Source organism: Callospermophilus lateralis, chromosome 1, assembly GCF_048772815.1.
Source record: "Callospermophilus lateralis isolate mCalLat2 chromosome 1, mCalLat2.hap1, whole genome shotgun sequence".
In the NCBI taxonomy this organism is placed as follows: domain Eukaryota; kingdom Metazoa; phylum Chordata; class Mammalia; order Rodentia; family Sciuridae; genus Callospermophilus; species Callospermophilus lateralis.
The window spans coordinates 218,502,769-218,522,664 of NC_135305.1; the positions used below are offsets into that span (position 1 = coordinate 218,502,769).

The 19,896-nt window shown below is 39.3% G+C and overlaps 1 protein-coding gene and 1 pseudogene across 1 annotated transcript; one reads left to right on the forward strand and one right to left on the reverse strand.

Annotated features, from left to right (window-relative positions):
* The first annotated feature begins 8,148 nt into the window (after positions 1–8,148).
* LOC143401181 (dnaJ homolog subfamily B member 6 pseudogene) lies at positions 8,149–8,940 on the forward strand (annotated as a pseudogene).
* Positions 8,941–10,349: 1,409 nt separating this feature from the next.
* LOC143401187 (olfactory receptor 7E24-like) lies at positions 10,350–11,165 on the reverse strand. Its single transcript, XM_077110322.1, has one exon. It carries the CDS (start codon positions 11,163–11,165, stop codon positions 10,350–10,352), a length of 816 nt encoding a protein of 271 aa, XP_076966437.1.
* Between the last annotated feature and the right edge of the window lie 8,731 nt (positions 11,166–19,896).

Sequence of the window (19,896 nt, forward strand, 5' to 3'; positions counted from 1 at the left end):
GCCTTTAGAAAGAATTTAGCCCTGATGACACTTGGAATTCATACTCCCAGCTTCCGGAAACACAAGAATAAATTTATGAACTTTTTATGATACTTCATTACAGACGGCCTAAGGAACTAATAAATGTACTTCCACAAAATCATCTCTGAACCATACAAGAAAAGAAAAAAATCCTATAATTGGTAGTTTCTAATGTCCTTTTATTAAGATGCCCCATAAATCCCCACAGGGTATGCTCTACCATGACACACTGCAAAATAAACCCCACTTCTTTAACTATAGATATTCTCCTGGTGGCAAAGGGTAAAGGGCATTCACAGCAGTTAGAATCCTCAAAGGTCTCAAACCACAAACTCTCCCTGTGCCCCAGAGTAATCCCTGAATGCCCACACTAACAATACTTAATAAGCTTCAAATTTTTCAACCACAAGAAAAATAAAAAGCAAGTTTAATATACTAATGTTTATTTTTTAAAGAAGCCTCCAGATCGTAAGCACCCTATAGTCAGTGACCACATCTGTCTTATTTACCAAGTACTCCCACTCCTTAGCACAGATCCTGGAACAAGGTCAACTAGTAGATAAAATTGTTTTCTAAACCACTACATGAACAACATTGCCAATCTTACCTAGCGAGACCAGGTTCCGGAAGGTTTCCAGCATCAAATCTCTGTAGAGGCTCCTCTGAGCAAGATCCAGCAAAGCCCACTCCTGCTGGGTAAAGTACATAGTCACATCCCCAAAGGTCACCGAGTCCTAAAATATGCTCCAAATTCTGTTCAGAAAGGTACAACTCCTCCAGTGTGTATGAGAAGATAGGTGAGGCTGACAGTACTGGGGACCTGAGAATCAATTCAGGGGAAGCTCAGAAGATTTTATGGTCTCCCAGAGTCTATGTCAGGACTCAGTCAGCAGATCTCTTTCCCTTTCTACCCACACATAACTTAGTGACTGAACAAATCCTGTCTCATAGCCTTTATACTCCTAAAACACTAAATTTCTCTCAGCAATTTATAGTAATGAGATCACACAGTCACTCTTACACCCTTTCTCTCTACAGCACAAAACACTTCTAATACCGGATGTGTGTGGGATTTCTCCCACATATGAACCAAGCCTTTCTCCAGCATATACTAACTGGGTATCTTACAATTCAATTAAATAATTACACTGTCTAGCTGGAGGTAGCATCATACCACAGGTTGATGTCTCAATCCCATAGAACTGCCAGTTCAAAATTCCATCACAAATAGTAGTTTGTCACTATACTTCTGATCAAGTGGCTATAAGTCAAGGTTTCCATGAGGTTTCCTTGAGTTCAATTAATCAACTGGAAGAGCTCACAGAATTCAAAAAATGTTTCCTTATGTTTAAAGTTTATTATAAAGGATATCACAAAGTACATGGAAACAGTCAGATGAAGAGAGAGAGGTAGGCAGGAAGTAGTACAGAGTTTCCATGCTTACTGGGTACCATGCTCCAGGAACCTCCCATGTTCAGCTACCAAAAGCTCCATAAACCCAGTCTTACTGAGATTTTATGGAGGCTCCACTAGTAGATATGACTGATTAAACTGTTGGCCACTGGTGATTAACTTAACTTCAGATCCTCTCCTGCCTCTGGAAATTAGAGAGCGGTGTTGAAAAGTCCCACCTCTTTAATCACATCTTCATCTGTCAAGAACAACCATCCCAAGGTTATTATATCAGTCACCTTATTAGCATCCAAAGTTACCTTTATCCCTTCAGCCATGCCCCAGAGTTTAGGAGCTCTATGTCAAGGACATTGGTCTAAGATCAAGTATATACTGAACATCATCACAGATGTTGATCCATTCCATTTCTGTCATGGTCCAGAACAGTCCAGAGCATATGACAGAAATGAGAAAAATGCACTAAAATGAAGTAATTTCCACACTGACACCATCAATTTCCTTGTTACAGAAACAACGTCACTTGCTACCTTATTTCCATCACAGTAATCTGCACAACACAAAACAGGATTAAATCTCTAGCTGGAGAGAGCATCATACCATACACAGAGGGAACGGGCACTTTTCTCATTCTGTTCCCCCTCACAAACCTGAGCAGAAACAAGTGTATCTTTCATGCTAGCTGCACAGTTGGTCATATTTTCTTGTATTCTATGCCAGGGTTCAGCAAACTACAGCACATGAACCAATTCAGCCTGCCGCCTTCCTGTGTAAATGAAGTAATGAAACATAATAAATCGTTTGCTTATACACTCTCTATAGCTGATTTTGTATGAAAGTTTCCTTGCAATAGAAACTCTATGGCCCTCAAAGCCTAAAATACTTTTTCCATGTGATCCAATAAGAACCAGATTACTAGCTTGTGCTCAAAGATAGCTAGGGAGCTGGGGTTGTGGCTCAGAGGTAGTGTACTTACCTAGCATGTGTGGAGCACTGGGTTCAATCCTCAGCACCACAGAAAAATAAAATTAAGATATTGTGTCCATCTATAACTAAAAAATACATATTTAAAAAAAATTAAAAACCAGCTAGGGCAGCTACTCAAATGGAAATATTCTTATAGAGAATTATTACCTTTGGCTTACCTATATCATTGTTTTCTGCAATTTAGCAGCTATTCTTTCTTCTTCCATGTTCTCTTCCTGAAGAGAAGCAGGATGTGCACAAGTTCTAGAAAACGCAACAAGCTGACAAGTGAATCTAGACCTCCCCATACCTGCCACACCCACATGACTACATGCTGCAGTACATCAATGTTGTAACTCCCCTCAAAACACAAGCACACACACCCCATGACGCCCAAGCAAACACATGAAGGCAAAAAACCTGATCTTCCCCTTTAGAGCCAGAAAACAGTGTTGCTGCCTTTGCTGATCATAAAGAGATTAAGAGTGACATTCTGTAAGTAAGTTAACTAAAATCTAAAAAATTTTGGCTGTCAATTTCTTCATTATAACAAAAGTTTGTCAAGCAGTGCCTTCAACCCTAAAAATATATACTCCCTATTTCAAGTTCAAGAAAGCACTGATTTATACAACAAGGTTCTATGAGTTTCACACACATCTATTTCAGCAGCCCCTGGCAGGTTAACAAGCATTATAGCTCTGCCCTTGACCACTCCCCCCCATACCAGTGAACTGTGGGGTTCCCCTCAAACCTAGTTTGTGACATCAATTCACTGAATTCTGTATGAATGACACAAAGAACACCGCTTTACTGTGATTCACATGCTAAATTTCCCTGAACAGTACACAAGTAGCAGAGAATATTTGATTTGTGTCACTCCTAATAGAGATATGTGCTGTTTCACAAATATCAGACAATGAAAATTCAACAGTTCCTTCCACTTCAGTGAACAAATAGTATATTTAAAACTCAATAAAACAGGCTGGGGATGTGGCTCAAGCGGTAGTGCGCTCGCCCGCATGCGTGCGTCCCGGGTTTCATCCTCAGCACCACATACAACAAAGAGGTTGTGTCCGCCGAAAACTAAAAAATAAATATTAAAAAAAAATAAAACTCAATAAAACATTTTTAACACTCTTTACTATATTTATAATAATATAAGCCATTTGAACAATGCTGATATGTGACTCTGGAGAGATGTCTGCACCTTAAGTTAGTGATTTTTCTTTGAAACACTGCAAATCAGATGTTATGACCACCAGTTTAGAGTTGAGGAATTTTTTTGTGTGTGTATGTGTGGTGCTGGAGATTAGAACCCAGAGCCTTGTGCATGCTAGGTAAGCACTCTACCAACTGAGCTATATCCCCAGCTCTAGAGTTGAGGAATATTATTACACACACTTGTACAATGTTACCCCATTACACAGTTGCTCTAGCAGGGTATGAACACAAGGCTATTTGTCTTTAAAGTCTAAATGACCAATGAATACATTTCTAAATACATGTCTTAAAATTTAGTTGCTATTATAATGGCCATTATTCCTTAAGATTACTAGTATTTAGCCCAAAATCTCATTGGGCACTATAGAGAGAAGATTGAGAGAAAGATTCCATTCAAATATGACATCTCTGAGCTCTTTCTAATAAGTTCTAGGCCTTGGGCCAGAATGTTTTCCTCAAAGTCCTTACCTCCTCTTCCTTCATTTCATACTTAATTTGGACATATTTACCCTGACTTCACTAAATGAAGTCACGAGAAATAAAGAACTGAATAAAACAGAAAAATACCAAATAGAAAATTTTAACATGGATGTTAAAGTCTTTGCGGGGAAGACAGTAAATTAACAAAATATATCAAGTTGTGGTATATGCTCTACAGAAATACATCATATTATAGAGAGTTAAGGGAACACATATTTATATTTAGTGAGTCAGGACTGGTTATGTGTCAGGATAGAAGCATAAAATTAAAATAACTGTAAATCCACAGCTGGTTTAGTGCATATATTTATGAGCTTCAACTTTCAGGAGGAAAAAAAATCACATTCATGGAATAACCATTGGTTCAGGTGGAAAAAGAAAAGCATAAAAGTTCAGAAAGAAAATAGGATAAAATTAATATTTTCAAAACCTAACAGAATCAGAAGACCTAAAAATACATCCTTTGAAAATTAATAACACTGACAAACTAAGCAATTTTGAGCAACAGACCATAGACAAAAATGGTAGTTCAAAGAATGAATTGTAATTATAGACATTGCAAGAATATAATAAATATTAAAGAAATAGATATGAAATGGAAAGTAGTCAATTAATTTCTTCTACAAAGCACTATAGTTTTCCAGCAATGATTTAAAAGAAACACAAATTCTTGTTATATCGAGTTATTAAACAAACAAACAAAACAGGTTAAAGAAACAAAGAAAAGAGAAGTTGCATACACTTTTTATAGGTAGGTTCACCAATTAAGAAAGGAATTCATAAAGCCAATATGGGGTGAGGGTACTGTTTTCCTGAGTATTTCTAAGATCAAAAGGGTACAACTTGAAACAAGATCTCATACACAATGTGCAAACAATATAAAAATACCAGTACACTGGAGAAATGAACGAGTAAGTATAAACTGTAAACCAAATTCATTTCATCCTAGGAATAAAGGATGCTTAAAAATTAAGTCATGGATTAATAAACATAAACAAGAGATTATCTGCCTCATTCTCTTAGAAATAAACAGTGACTATTTCAGTACTCATGACTATTTCAGTACCCATGATTGCTAATAATTTAGCCTACAAGAAGGACCAACAAGGGGAAAAGTTTTATTAGGAAAAAGAAAATACCAACATCTACAGCAAATGTCCTATTTAATAGTGAAGGGGTAGATCAGTTCTCTGATGTCAGAAAGAAGGGAAGGAGGGACATTGTGCTCCACTCAACTCCAAACCCCGATGATGAGTAAAGACATTGAAAAGGGAAGCACCAGGAACAGAGAGGAGGTTGAAGCTGGCAGAGGACCAAATCTCTGAGTCACAGCGTCCATGGACAAGCGGCTGCCATGCATCTCTTTACTCAGGATGCCACGCACTGGCCAGGAGGCGGCGGACGGCATTTAAAACGCTGCTCACTCCCCGGTATCTGAATGCCACGTCCCCCAGGCCCCCAGGCCTGGACCCTCAGACCCGCTCTGCCCGCCGCCAGAGGACGCGGGTGGGGACGGGAAAGGCCTCGGGGCTCTCCAGCTCCTGCCTGCGGAAGACGCGCCCGCCGCCCAAGCAGCCTCCCCAGCTGCGGTCACCGAGGAGCCAGGCTCCCGCGGAGCCTACCAGGGCTAGGCGATGCGAGGCCCAGGGAGGGCGGGACTAGCCGGGAAGGCGTCTCCCAGCGACCCAGGCCGGCCCTCGCCTCCCGCCCAGAACATGGCGGGGACAGGGCCAGCATGCCGAGAGGAAAGCTGAGGAAAATTTACTTCATACTCAGTCAGAGAGGCGCGGGGATATGGCGGGACCTAAGCATGTGGCAAAGGTGCACTTCCGCTTCCGGTCCTCAGCTGGCAGGGCGTAAGGGGCGGGGCCTGGGGAGCTGGGTCTTGGAGTGGGGCTGCCAAGGAGGGCCCTGGAGGACAGATCTTCCCGTGCTATCTGCAAGAGGCACTAGTGTTTCCAAGGGATAAAAGCGAAGAGAAGAACCAGGTCATTGGAATTGCCGACCAAAATGCTGGACAAGATCCTCCAGAGATCGCCTCCTCACAGGGACACCAAATGGAATAGCTGCTAATACATGCACCAAACAAGAGCTGGAGAAACTAGCTCTTGCTTAACAGCATCAGAAAAAGAAAAAGATGCACTGAAGAAGGAAGGAAGGGCAGGGTTGCTGGAGTCACTCCTTCAGCTCCAAGCAGCCCAGCAGAAGGGGTCATAGCTCTTGGGAGAGAGAGAATTAAGGCCTTGCCTTAAGACTTGAAATCAGACCCATCATGATTGATTTCATCCTCTGCTGAACAGAGTCACAACCCCCACCCCGCCATACAAACCCTGAGCTGACCTTCTGAAACTAGTTAGCCCTGCCCCAGAAACTGCCTCCAAATCCCTCCTCCAACCTCAGGCAATAGCTCTGGATAAGAACCTGCAGGGAGTACAGCATGAAAGCCAGCATAGGTCTTTGAGCTGTGAGGTGCCACACTGGGTACAAACCAATGGCTCTGTGTACAGGACAGAGCTCCAGATGAAGCCTCTAGACCTTCCCCAGCATGAGGCAGAGACCTGTGTGATAGTGCTGCAGACTACAGCTTTGATCTGCATCATTGTCAGCCTAACAGTAGGCCTGGGGACAACACTCCCAGGTCCCCAAATTGGGCATGGCTCTGCATGTGAGACTCAGGTGAGACCTACTTTAGTGCCACACTTGGAATGAAGGTTACCTTGTCATGATTTAATGTTAATATCTAAATTTTATTTTCCCCTTATACAATCATCACATATTAATCACATAGGGAGTGTCACTTTCTGTTTCATTCTTATGCATGCAGTTGTATCAAGTAGAAATCAACACAGAGGCCAAGACTGAACATGGAAAACTCTAACAACCTTCCCTAGGTCATGCAAATAATAAGTGGAACTGACAGGATTCAAAATAAAACATGTTGATCTCTGGGTCTGTGTTAGCTTTCAGTCACTAACAAAATACCCAAGATAAAGACCTCAAAAGGCTGACAGATTTATTTTGGTTAATGGTTTCAGATGTTTCAGTCCATTCCCACTTGGCTCCCTTGATGTGTGCTGGTGGCAGCACAATACATCATGGCAGGAGTTGTGTGGGGGGAGTAGCTTCTCAGTTCAAAGTAGCTGGGAAGCAAAAAGAGAGACAAAGACACCACCGTCACTCTGTCCTCTTCAAGAGCATGACCCCAATGACATAAATTTCTTTTAATAGGCCCCACTTCCTAAAAGCTCCACCATCTCCCAATAAAGCACCACAGAACAGACAAGCCTTCACCACATGGGCCAAACTATAACAAGTTTGGTTGTTCCCCAACCATCAGAAACTTTACAGAATTTTAAAGCTCTTTCCATTTAGCAGAGGTCCAGAAGTCTAACCTGGGGTGCATGTAATGAGTTACATTTTAAAACTCTTTCCAGTTTCCAAATTAAAAATAAAATCAAGACTTGGTAACAACCTAAAAGGTGGAGTTTTGCAGTGCACTCTAGTATGGCTGTGGATTCCTGATCCAGGTGCAGGATCCAAGCTCTGTCCTCAGGATTGATAGGAAGTGTGTCAGAAGCTTCCCAAAGTAGAAAATTATTGATGAAGAAAATACAGGTGGGGAGCCCACTGGAATGGACCATCAAGTGAAGGCCAGAGGCACAAGATGAATATTGATTATTTTATGACCTTGGAGGCTCACTGCACAAAGCCATAATTAATCAAAATGGTCATGTTATCTCAAATCTAAGCACTGCCTCATATTATGGAGGAAGTAGAGAATATGAAGGTTCACAAAAGTTTTCAAATTTCCCTCTACTCAAGATGAAGCTTCTATGTGCGATTGACATCATTTGTGTCAGTTTCTATCTTGACTTTTTTGAAAAATAAAGATCAATCTGCTGTTTGATGTTGGAGAAAGGAGAGAAAGGAAACGTGATGAGTCACTGCCCCGGCCACCAGTGCAGCAATGCCTGACCGTTAGCACCTGGCTGCCCGCCCTGTCCATTTTGCTGTGTCCTAAGAGGACTTGTTCCAAAAATCTGTTAAAACATGGTGGACTACTATGAAGATCTAGGCATGCAGAGGCACACCTCACCTGAGGATATCAAAAAGACATATAGGAAACTGGCTCTAAATTATCACCCAGATTTAAAAAAAAAAAAAACCTGATAATAAAGAAGAAGAAGAGAGAAAAGTCAAACACCTAGCTGAGGCATGTGAGGTGTTATCAGATGCTATCTATTAAATTGATTCAAATTCACCCCCAGCCCAACAACTCATTCTTGTCATTAATGTCAAGTATGGCAAAGAAGGCGTAAATAGTGCAGGTGGAGGCAGAAGTCATTTTGACAGTCTGTTTGAGTTTGGCTTCACATTCTGGAACTCAGATGATGTCTTCAGGGAATTTTTTGGTGGAAGGGGCCCATTTTTGTTGGACTTCTTTGAAGATCCATTTGAAGACTATTTGGGAACTGAAGGGGTCACCGAGGAAACATAAACCGAGGTGTGTGCTCATTTTTCTCTGCTTTAAGTGAATTTCCATCATTTGGAGGTGGATTTTATTCATTTCATAGAGGGTTTACTTCATTTGGGTCACTAGGTTACGGTGGCCTTACTTTATTCTCTTCTACATCATTTGGTGGCATTGGGATGGGTGACTTCAAATCTATATTAACTTCTATCAAAAAGGTAAATTGCAGAAAAATCACTACAAAAAGAATTATTGAGAATGTTAAAGAAAGATTAGAAATTGAAGAGAACAACCAGTTGAAGTCCTTAATGATAAATGGTAAGGAGCAGCTGCTACGCTTGGATAAGAAGGAATTCAACACAGGCATTTAACAGAAATGTTACACTATAAAAAGCTCCATTTGAGGATTAAAAGGAACATTTTTTGAAGATTTTAGATGAAATCGACTTTAAGTAAAATTGTATCCAATCTAAAGTATTTATAAACAGCTCGTCAGAGTCCCTGTTTGGCATAGACTGTGAGTTTATTGTTGGGACCACACAATAAGACCGTTTTTTTGGTCTTTAAAATTGTTGCAATCTCTGTATGCACTTTGCGTTTTTATTAAACATAATCCAAGGAGAGCCTTTGAATAGTTCTAGGACAAGTTTTTATCCTAATACCAGCAAGGATCTGCTTTCCCTTGTGTTTGACATGTGAGCCAAGTGCTGTGGCTATGAGCTAACATTGCCAGAATAAGGCTCCTATAGATAATTTGTTTTTTTCCAGTATTTACTAATGAAAGACATTAATGCATTAATAATAATACATTTCTGGTTTCATGTGAAATTAAGAATTTTTTCTAGTTGTGCATGAATGCTGGCAACTTAGTAAAGTTTAGACAAATGTTTAAATGTGTAATGATAAGCTTAGGTTTAAAAAACTGGTAATCTGGATCTTTTTCATTTGTTTTTTAAATGTGAAAATAAAAGTGAATGTGCAAAATTCAGTGGCATTAATTAAATGCATGCTGTTTTATTAGCATAACTATCATCCATCTTTAGAAACTTCATCTTCCTGCACTGAAACTTTGTACCTAATTTTAAATTCCCCATTTTTCACCCAACCTGGCAATGATTATTCTACTATAAAATCTGATGAGGAATTAAACCCATTACACTATAAAAGTAGTGTGACCAGGAGGTAGGGTGTACCAATCTGGATGTTTAGATTTGCTACCTTTTCCTGCCTACATTTCAAATGGAGACCATGTGTCCTGAGATTAGACTATTCTGCTATAAGCCTAAGCAGAGTGCTTTTAATTTCTTGGTTCCTCAAGCTGTAGATGAAGGGGTTCAGCATTGGGGCAACCACCATGTACATCACTGAGGCCACAGCATTCTTAATGGGAGAAGATGACACTGATGTACCCAGATATGCTCCACTGCCTGTTCCAAAGTATAAGCAAACCACGGCCAGGTGAGAGCCACAGATGGAGAAGGCTTTGTACCTCCCACCTGTTGATGGGATCCTCAGAGGACATGGGTTTCACATAGATTTTTTTTAAAATATTCATCAACACCATCTCAAAAATCTATCATTATTTCAAAGTGATCCTTTGTTCCAAATATGAAGGACTCTCAAACATTCCTGCCCATCACTGGCTGCAGGCATTGCACTTACATCACATGTGGTATTAAACCCATCAATGTTCCTCAAGAGACAGATTAGCTCATCTTGAAAATTAGTTATAATGAATTTTCCAACACACATCACAACTGGACACCACAGGGTCTGAGATTTAGGCCATCCTGCTGGGCAGCCTCCTCAGGGCACCTTTAATGCCCCTGTTCCTCAGGCTGTAGATGAAGGGGTTCAGCATGGAGGTGACCACAGTGTACATCACAGAGGCCACTGCACCCTTCCTGGGAGAATGTGATGCAGCTGACCCAAGGTACACTCGAAAGCCTGTCCCTATAAATAAGCCAACAACTGCCAGGTGAGAGCCACAGGTGGAGAAGGCTTTGTACTCCTGCCCTGAGGATGGGATCCTCAGAATGGAGGAAACGATTTTATAGTAAGAGAAAAGGCTCCCTGAGATGGGGAAAAGGCCATAGAAGGCTCTCAGAAAATATTTGACAATGTTATTAGAGAAGGTGTCAAAACAGGAGAGATTCAGAAGTTGAGAAGGGTCACAAAAGAAACTGGAAATTTCCACACTCTTGAAGTTGGTAATCTTTAAGATCATCAAATTGTGCATCTGGGAGTCCAAAAGGCTGAACAAAAATGAAACCAAAATTAAGAAGCCACAGAGACGAGGGCTCATCATGACCAAATAGTGCAGGCGGTGATAGGTGGCTACAAACTGATCATAGGCCATCACACTCAGAAGCATATAATCCATACACACAAAAATGGTAAAAATAGACATCTGTTTCAGGCAGCCCACATAGGAGATGGCTCTGCTGCGAGTTTGGATGTTCATAATCATCTTTTGAACCATGATAGTGATGAAACCAATGTCAACAAGGACAGGTTTGAGAGGAAAAAATACATGGGAGGTGGAGCTGACAGCCAGGATGATGAGCAGGTTACCGAACACTGTGACCAGGTACATGCACAGGAACAGCCCAAGAGGAGGGGCTGCAGGTCTGGATCCTCTGATTGTTCCATTAGATAGAATTCTGATATGTGAGTTAAATTTTGTGCTTTTGTGTTTCTTGGACACCTTTTGAAAATCAAAAAGTGTAAGGAAAAAAAAGAGGCATTGTAGACAGACCACCCCAACTGGAGGAGGGGCCCAGCCGCCCGCAGAAGCAGTAGGCTGACCAGCCCAACTGGAGTAGGGCCCCAGCCACTCACATGCGTGGTAGACAGACCACTCCAACTGCAGGAGGGGCCCAGCCACCCACCGGAGCGGTAGGCAGACCACTCCAACTGGAGTAGGGGCCCAGCCGACCACCTGCATGATAGGCAGACCACCTCAACTGGCAGAGGGGCCCAGCCGCCCGCCTGCACTGTAGGCAGAGCATGTAATCCTGAGAAGGGGCCCAGCCCACTGCCCGTGTGGTAGGCAGACCACCACAACTGGAGGAGCGGCCCAGCCACCTGCCCGTGCGGTCACCGGACCCAGCTCTGGACAAACATAAGGTCTCCCCAACACCCCCTACCTCATCAAACACCTTATGAGAAAAACTGATGGAATTCATCTTGGAAAATCCCACCAACCCTTAAAACCCACCAACCAGTGGGCGTGGCTACCAGCTTAGTTCTGCAGTGGATCAGGCACCTGGTTTACATCTCAGAGAATAAGAGTTGAGAGGTTCACGTCCTCTCACACTGACTATCACCACCACCCTGAACCCAGAGACTCAAGCTAGGAATAGACAGTGCCACTCACTGGAAGAAATAAAAAAATGAGTTCTGAGAGACATTTTTTTTCTTTTTATCTTTCCTTCTATTTTCTCTCTCTTTTGATCCATTTATCCAGTCTCCTCTACCCTTCCCCCTCTGGTCCTCACAAACTCAACATATGTGAAACCAAGAATTGTGCATGAAAAAGGTCTTTAACAACTGCTTCACCAGAGTAATATAATATAGAGGAATTGCATATGCCCCACAACCCTCCCCCCTTTTATTTCTTTTCTATTTTGTCTTTTTTTCTCTTATTTTCTTTTTCCCACTCTCTTTTTTCTCTTTATTTCCTTGTTATTTGTTTTTCTCCTTCCTACTCCCTCTATCCCACTTGCAACTCCCTAAATTTTACTATTTATAAGTAGGGTAATCTTATAAATACAGATAGGAGTTTGAATCTAGACGTTCTTCCATAAATTACCCATCTATTGTTTGGAGCTCTCCAAAGTTACTAAGTTAGATTAACACCATACCCTCACCCCTTTCGCCCTAATAATAACATCCTACACCTGAAATTAAGTTATCTTCGTGCTACCAGAAATGGTATGCCTTTCATGAAACTAATGACTATATTTGTGAATGATAATTGAAACCAACATTTGCAGACATAGACTCTAGCTACAAATGTAGTAATAAGGAAAATGTGTGCTTAGATGATGTACTGTTGATATTGGGAACTGTTAACATTGTCTTTCTCCACAAAAGAGTGACTTTGCAACTATACAAGAGCAATATAAATATATAGGGGGAAACTCAACAACACAACAGTTTCACAAACCTGGAAAGAAACGTGAGCAGTATGAAAAGACAAGGAAAGGAAGGACCACAAGCAATGCAGGTCAACTCAACTTTAGAAGAGGAAATATCTGTAGCAGGTGGAATGTCAGATAAAGAGTTCAGGATATACATGCTTCAGATGATCTGGTGTCTCAAGGAAGACATTAGACACTAAAATCAGACAATAAAAGATCACTTTGACAATGAATTACATAAACAAATCCACGAAGCAAAAGATCAACTATACAGGGAGATAGAGGTTATAAAAAACAAACAAACAGAAATCCTGGAAATGCAGGAAGCAATAAATCAAATTTAAAACTCAAATGAGAGTATTACCAGCAGAGTAGAACACTTAGAAGATAGAACATCAGACAATGAACACAAAGTATTTCAACTTGAGAAGAACATAGACAGCTCAGTGAGACTGTTAAGAAACCATGAGCAGAACATCCAAAAAATGTGGGATAACATAAAGAGACCAAACTTAAGAGTTATTGGGATACAGGAAGGTATAGAGGTTCAAACCAAAGAAATGAGCAATCTGTTCAATGAAATAATATGAGAAAACTTTCTAGACTTAAAGAATGAAACAGAATTCCAAATCCTAGAAGCCTACAGGACGACAAATGTGCAAAATCACAAGAGATCCACACCAAGACACATTATAATGAAGATGTCCAACATACAGAATAAGGAGAGATTTTATAAACTACAAGAGAAAGGAAGTAGAATACATTTAGGGGTAAACCAATCAGGTTAATGGTTGATCTTTTAACACAGACTCTGAAAGCTAGAAGATCCTGGAACAACATATTTCAAACACTGGAAGAAAATGGGTTCCAACCAAGAATCGTGTATCCAGTGAAATTAAGCTTCAGGATGGATGATGAAATTAAGACCTTCCATGATAAACAAAAGTTAAAAAAAAAATTGCAGCTAGAAAACCAGCTCTTCAAAACATCCTTGGCAAAACATTACAGGAAGTGGAAATAAAAAAATAACAATGAAAACCAACAGCGGGAGATAGTACAGTAAAGGAAAAAATAATCAAGGAGGAAAAACAAATCATGTTAAGTAACATAAATAAAAACAAATATGGCTAGAAGTACAAACCATATCTCAATAGTAACCCTAAATATTAATGGTTTAAACTCACCAATTAAGAGACACAGGCTAGTAGAATGGATCAAAGAAAAAGATCCAACAACATGCTGCCTACAGGAGACGCATCTGATAGGAAAAGACATACATAGACTGAAGGTGAAAGGTTGGGAAAAATCATATCACTCATATGTACCTCAGAAGCAAGCAGGAGTGTCCATACTCATATCAAATAAAATAGACTTCAAGTCAAAGTTAATCAAAAGGGGTAAAGAAGGACACTACATACTGCTCAAGGGAACCATACACCAACAAGACATAACAATCATAAATATATGTGCCCCCAAAAATGGTGCAGTTATGTTCATCAAACAAACTCTTCTCAAGTTCAAAAGTCAAATAGACCACAATACAATAATTATGGGAGACTTCAACACACCTCTCTCACCACTGGACAGATCTTACAAACAAAAGTTGAATAAAGAAACTATAGAACTCAAAAATACAATGAATAACCTAGGCTTAATTGACATTTATAATGTTTTGCCAACATTAAGAGGTTACACTTTTTTTGCAGCAGCACATGGATCCTTCTCAAAAATAGACCATATATTATGTCACAGGGAAACTCTTAGGAATTATAAAGGAATAGAGATAATACCATGCATCTTATCTGATCATAATGGAATGAAACTGGAGTTCAACGATAAAAGAAGGAAGGAAAAATCCTATATCACTTGTAGAATGAACAATGTGTTACTGAATGATCAATGAGTTACAGAAGACATCAAGAAGGAAATTAAAAAAAAATTAGAGATAAATGAAAACACAGACACAACATATCAGAATCTATGGGACAAAATGAAAGCAGTTCTAAGAGGAAAATTCATTGCTTGGAGTTCATTCCTTAAAAAAAAAAAATAAATGATCTCACACTTCATCTCAAAACCCTAGAAAAAGAAGAGCAAAACAACACCAAAAGTAGTAGAAGGCAAGAAATAATTAAAATTAGAGCTGAAATTAATGAAATTGAAACAAAAGAAACAATTGAAAAAATTGACAAAACTAAAAGTTGGTTCTTTGAAAAAATAAATAAGATCCACAGACCCTAGCCATGCTAAGGAAGAGAGAGAACTCAAATTACTAGCATACGGGATGAAAAAGGCAATATCACAATAGACACTTCAGAAATACAAAAGATAATTAGAAATTATTTTGAATCCTTATACTCCAATAAAATAGAAGATAGTGAAGGCATCGATAAATTTCTTAAGTCATATGATCTGCCCAGATTGAGTCAGGAGGTTGTACACAACCTAAACAGACCAATATCAATTTAGGAAATAGAAGAAGCCATCAAAAGACTACCAACTAAGAAAAGCCCAGGACCCCATGGGTATACAGCAGAGTTTTACAAAACCTTTAAAGAAGAACTAATACCAATACTTTTCAAGCTATTTCAGGAAATAGAAAAAGAGGGAGAACTTCCAAATTCATTCTACGAGGTCAACATCACCCTGATTCCTAAACCAGACAAAGACACTTCAAAGAAAGAAAACTACAGACCAATATCTCTAATGAACATAGATGCAAAAATCCTCAGTAAAATTCTGTCAAATTGGATACAAAAATATATTTTAAAAAATTGTGCACCATGATCAAGTAGGATTCATCCCTGGGATGCAAGGCTGGTTCAACATATGGAAATCAATAAATGTTATTCACCACATAAATAGACTTAAAGATAAGAACATATGATCATCTCGATAGATGCAGAAAAAGCATTTGACAAAGTACAGCATCCCTTTATGTTCAAAACTCTAGAAAATCTAGGGATAACAGGAACATACATCAATATTGTAAAAGCTATCTATGCTAAGCCTCAGGCTAGCATCATTCTGAATGGAGAAAAATTGAAGGCATTCCCTCTAAAATCTTGAAAAAGTCAGGGTTGCCCTCTCTTACCACTTCTGTTCAACATAGTTCTCGAAACACTGGCCAGAGCAATTAGACGAAAGAAATTAAAGGCATAAAAATAGGAAAAGAAGAACTTAAATTTCACTATTTGCAAGCGACATGATTCTATACCTAGCAGACCCAAAAGGGTCTACAAAGAAACTATTAGAGCTAATAAATGAATTCAGCAAAGTGGCAGGATATAAAATCAACACGCATAAATCAATGGCATTCCTGTATATCAGTGACAAATCTTCTGAAATGGAAATGAGGACAACCATTCCATTTACAATATTCTCAAAAAATAAAATAAAATAAAATACTTGGGAATCAACCTAACAAGTGAGGTGAAAGACTTGTACAATGAAAACTACAAAACCCTAAAGAGAGAAATAGAAGAAGACCTTAGAAGATGGAAAAATATACCCTGTTCATGGATAGGCAGAACTAACATCCTCAAAATGGCAGTATTACCAAAAGTTCTCTATAGCTTTAATGCAATGCCAATCAAAATGCCAATGGCATTTCTTGTAGAAATAGATAAAACAATCATAAAATTCATATGGAAAAATAAAAGACCCAGAATAGCAAAAACAACTCTAAGCAGGAAGTGTGAATCAGGCAGTATAGCGATACCAGGCTTCAAACTATACTACAGAGCAATAGTAAAAAAAAAAAAAAAAAAAAAAAACAGCATGGTACTGGTACCAAAACAGGCAGGTGGACCAATGGTACGGAATAGAGGACACAGAAACCAATCCACAAAATTACAACTATCTTATATTTGATAAAGGGGCTAAAAGCATGCAATGGAGGAAGGATAGCATCTTCAACAAATGGTACTGGGAAAACTGGAAATCCATATGCAACAAAATGAATCTGAATCCCTTTCTCTCACCATGCACAAATGTTAATTCAAAATGGATCAAACAGCTTGATATCAAATCAGAGACACGGCGTCTTATAGAAGAAAAAGTTGTCTATGATCTACATACTATGGGGTCGGGCTCCAAATTCCTCAATAGGACACCCATAGCACAAGAGTTAATTACTAGAATCAACAAATGGGACTTACTCAAACTAAAAAGTTTTTTCTCAGCAAAAGAAACAATAAGAGAAGTAAATAGGGAGCCTATATCCTGGGAACAAATCTTTACTCCTCACACTTCAGATAGAGCCCTAATATCCAGAGTATACAAAGAACTCAAAAAATTAAACAATAAGAAAACAAATAACCCAATCAACAAATGGACCAAAGACCTGAACAGACACTTCTCAGAGGAGGACATACAATCAATCAACAAGTACATAAAAAAAATGCTCACCATCTCTAGCAGTCAGAGAAATGCAAATCAAAACCACCCTAAGATACCATCTCACTCCAGTAAGATTAGCAGCCATTATGAAGTCAAACAACAACAAGCACTGGCGAGGATGTGGGGAAAATGTACACTTGTACATTGCTGGTGGGACTGCAAATTGGTGCGACCAATTTGGAAAGCAGTATGGAGATTTCTTGAAAAGCTGGGAATGGAACCACCATTTGACCCAGCTATTTCCCTTCTCGGTCTATTCCCTAAAGAACTAAAAAGAGCGTACTACAGGGACACTGCTACATGGATGTTCATAGCAGCACAATTCAGAATAGCTAGACTGTGGAACCAACCTAGAGGCCCTTCAATAGATGAATGGATAAAAAAAATGTGGCATTTATACACAATGGAGTATTACTCTGCATTAAAAAATGACAAAATCATGGGATTTGAAGGGAAATGGATGGCATTAGAGCAGATTATGCTAAGTGAAGCTAGCCAATACCTAAAAAAGAAATGCCAAATGTCTTCTTTGATATAAGGAGAGCAACTAAGAACAGAGTTGGGAGGAAGAGCATGAGAAGAATATTAACATTAAACAGGATGAGGGGTGGGAGGGAAAGGGAGAGAGAAGGGAAATTGCACGGAAATGGAAGGAGACCCTCATTGTTATACAAAATTACATACAAGAGGAATTGAGGGGAAATGGAAAAAAACAAGGGAGAGAAATGAATTACAGTAGATGGGGTAGAGAGAGAAATGGGAAGGAGGGGAGGGGGGATAGTAGAGGATAGAAAAGGTAGCAGAATACAACAATCACTAGTATGGCAATATGTAAATCAGTGGATGTTTAACTGATGTGATTCTGCAATCTGTATACAGGGTAAAAGTGTGAAATATGATATGTCAAGAACTATGTAATGTTTTGAACAACCAACAATAAAAATTAAAAAAAAAGAAATGAATGTTTAATTAAAAAAAACTTAATGACCAAATAAATGTAACTCAATTTTTATACTTATTATGGTACAATAGTAATTTTTATTATTTGTAATTTACCCTAATCAAATGGAACTTAAGAAAACAGAGAAGTGGTTCCATTCCAAGTTTTCTAAGAAATCTCCATACTGCTTTCCAGAGTGGTGGCACCAATATGCAGTCCCATCGGCAATGTATGAGTGAGCATTTTCCCCCCACATCATCTATTTGTAGATTGTTTGAATTCATGTACAAAGACTTCCCGCGGCATAAGTATCACACAATTTTATTTTAGAGAACAGAAATGAGAGAGTTCATGTAACTTGGGCTAGGTATTCAGATTGAATAACTGAAGCCATATTTGAAACGATGTGTGGATTTGAGGCACATGGCTCTTGATAATTGCCATTCTGACCAGAGTGAGTTGAAATCTTAGGGTACTTTTGATTTGCATTTCTCTAATTGCTAGAAATGTTGGACATTTTTTAATATATTTGTTGATCAATTGTATATCTTCTGTGAAGTGTCTGTTCAGTTTCTCAGTCCATTTATTGATTGGGATATTTGGTTTTTGGTGTTCAGTTTTTGGTTTGGAATCACCATTTGGCCCAGCTGCCCTACTCCTTGGTCTATACCCAAAGGACCTGAAGTCAGCATACTACAGAGACACAATGTTTAAAGTAGCTCAGTTCACAATAGCTTAACTATGGAACCAACCTAGATGCCCTTGAATAGATGATTGGATAAAGAAAATGTGGTATATACACAATGAAATATTATTCAGCCTAACAGGGAGCTAGAGAATGTCACATGAAGTGAAATAAGCCAATCTCAAAAAAAAAAAAAAAAACAACAAAGGCCAAATGCTTTCTCTGATATGCAGAAGCTAATCCATAGTGGGTGTTGGGTAGGGGAAAATGGAGGAACTTTGGACAGGGCATAAGGAAGTAACAGGAGGAGGGGAGTATGAGGGTGGGAAGGATGAAGGAACGAGATGGACATTATTACCCTATGAACATGTATGATTGCATGAGTTGTGTGATTCTGCATCATGTATAGCCAGAGAAGTGAGAAGTGCTCCGTTTGTGTACAATGAATTAATTAAAATGCATTCTGCTTTCATGTATAACCAGTTAGAACAAATTTTAAAAAAGAAAAAAATAGAAGTGTTTAAAAAACACAAAATGAAAGAAGTAATTGATATGCAAGGTTCTTTCTAATTACAGCTAGGGTCAAAATCTTAAGTTCATCTTTATTTTCTCTTCTTCATTTTCTGCATTAATGTTGGGAAGTCCTTAGAGATGGGTATTGCATGGACCAATTATTCTAATTATGAGCTCTGTTCATTAAGCTTCCAAGGTCCTATATTAATCCATAGTCAGCCTATGCCTGCAGCCCTTTCACTGATAGTTCCTGTCCAGTGAGCTGCGTGACTTTGTCTCCTGCTGTGTTTCTGCATCAGGAAGCTCCCAGGTGACAGCATATTCCTGGGAATGCTGGGCACAGAGTCTGAGCGTTTGTTGGGCACCAGGTATCGGTGGGTCTTGGCATGTGCAGTCCTTATCATTACCCAGTAGAGAAGCAGCATAACCTTGTAAGGGAACTGGGAGCCTTGGAATTGCAAGTGTTGCTTCCTTATCAGAAGTACAAACATCAAAGTAGGAGTTCCCAGATGGGAGGATTTCAGGAGATCAAGTTTGATGTATAGAATTTGTGAATTTTTTAAAATACTTTTGCTGGGCTATCATATATCTTATCTAAAATGTGCTCTCTACTTATGCTGTTTTTATTTCCTGTAAAAAATTG

What these genes read in the sequence shown, in the direction of transcription:
- LOC143401187 (XM_077110322.1), bottom strand. Translation starts at nt 11,165, where the DNA reads ATGTACCTGGTCACAGTGTTCGGTAACCTGCTCATCATCCTGGCTGTC.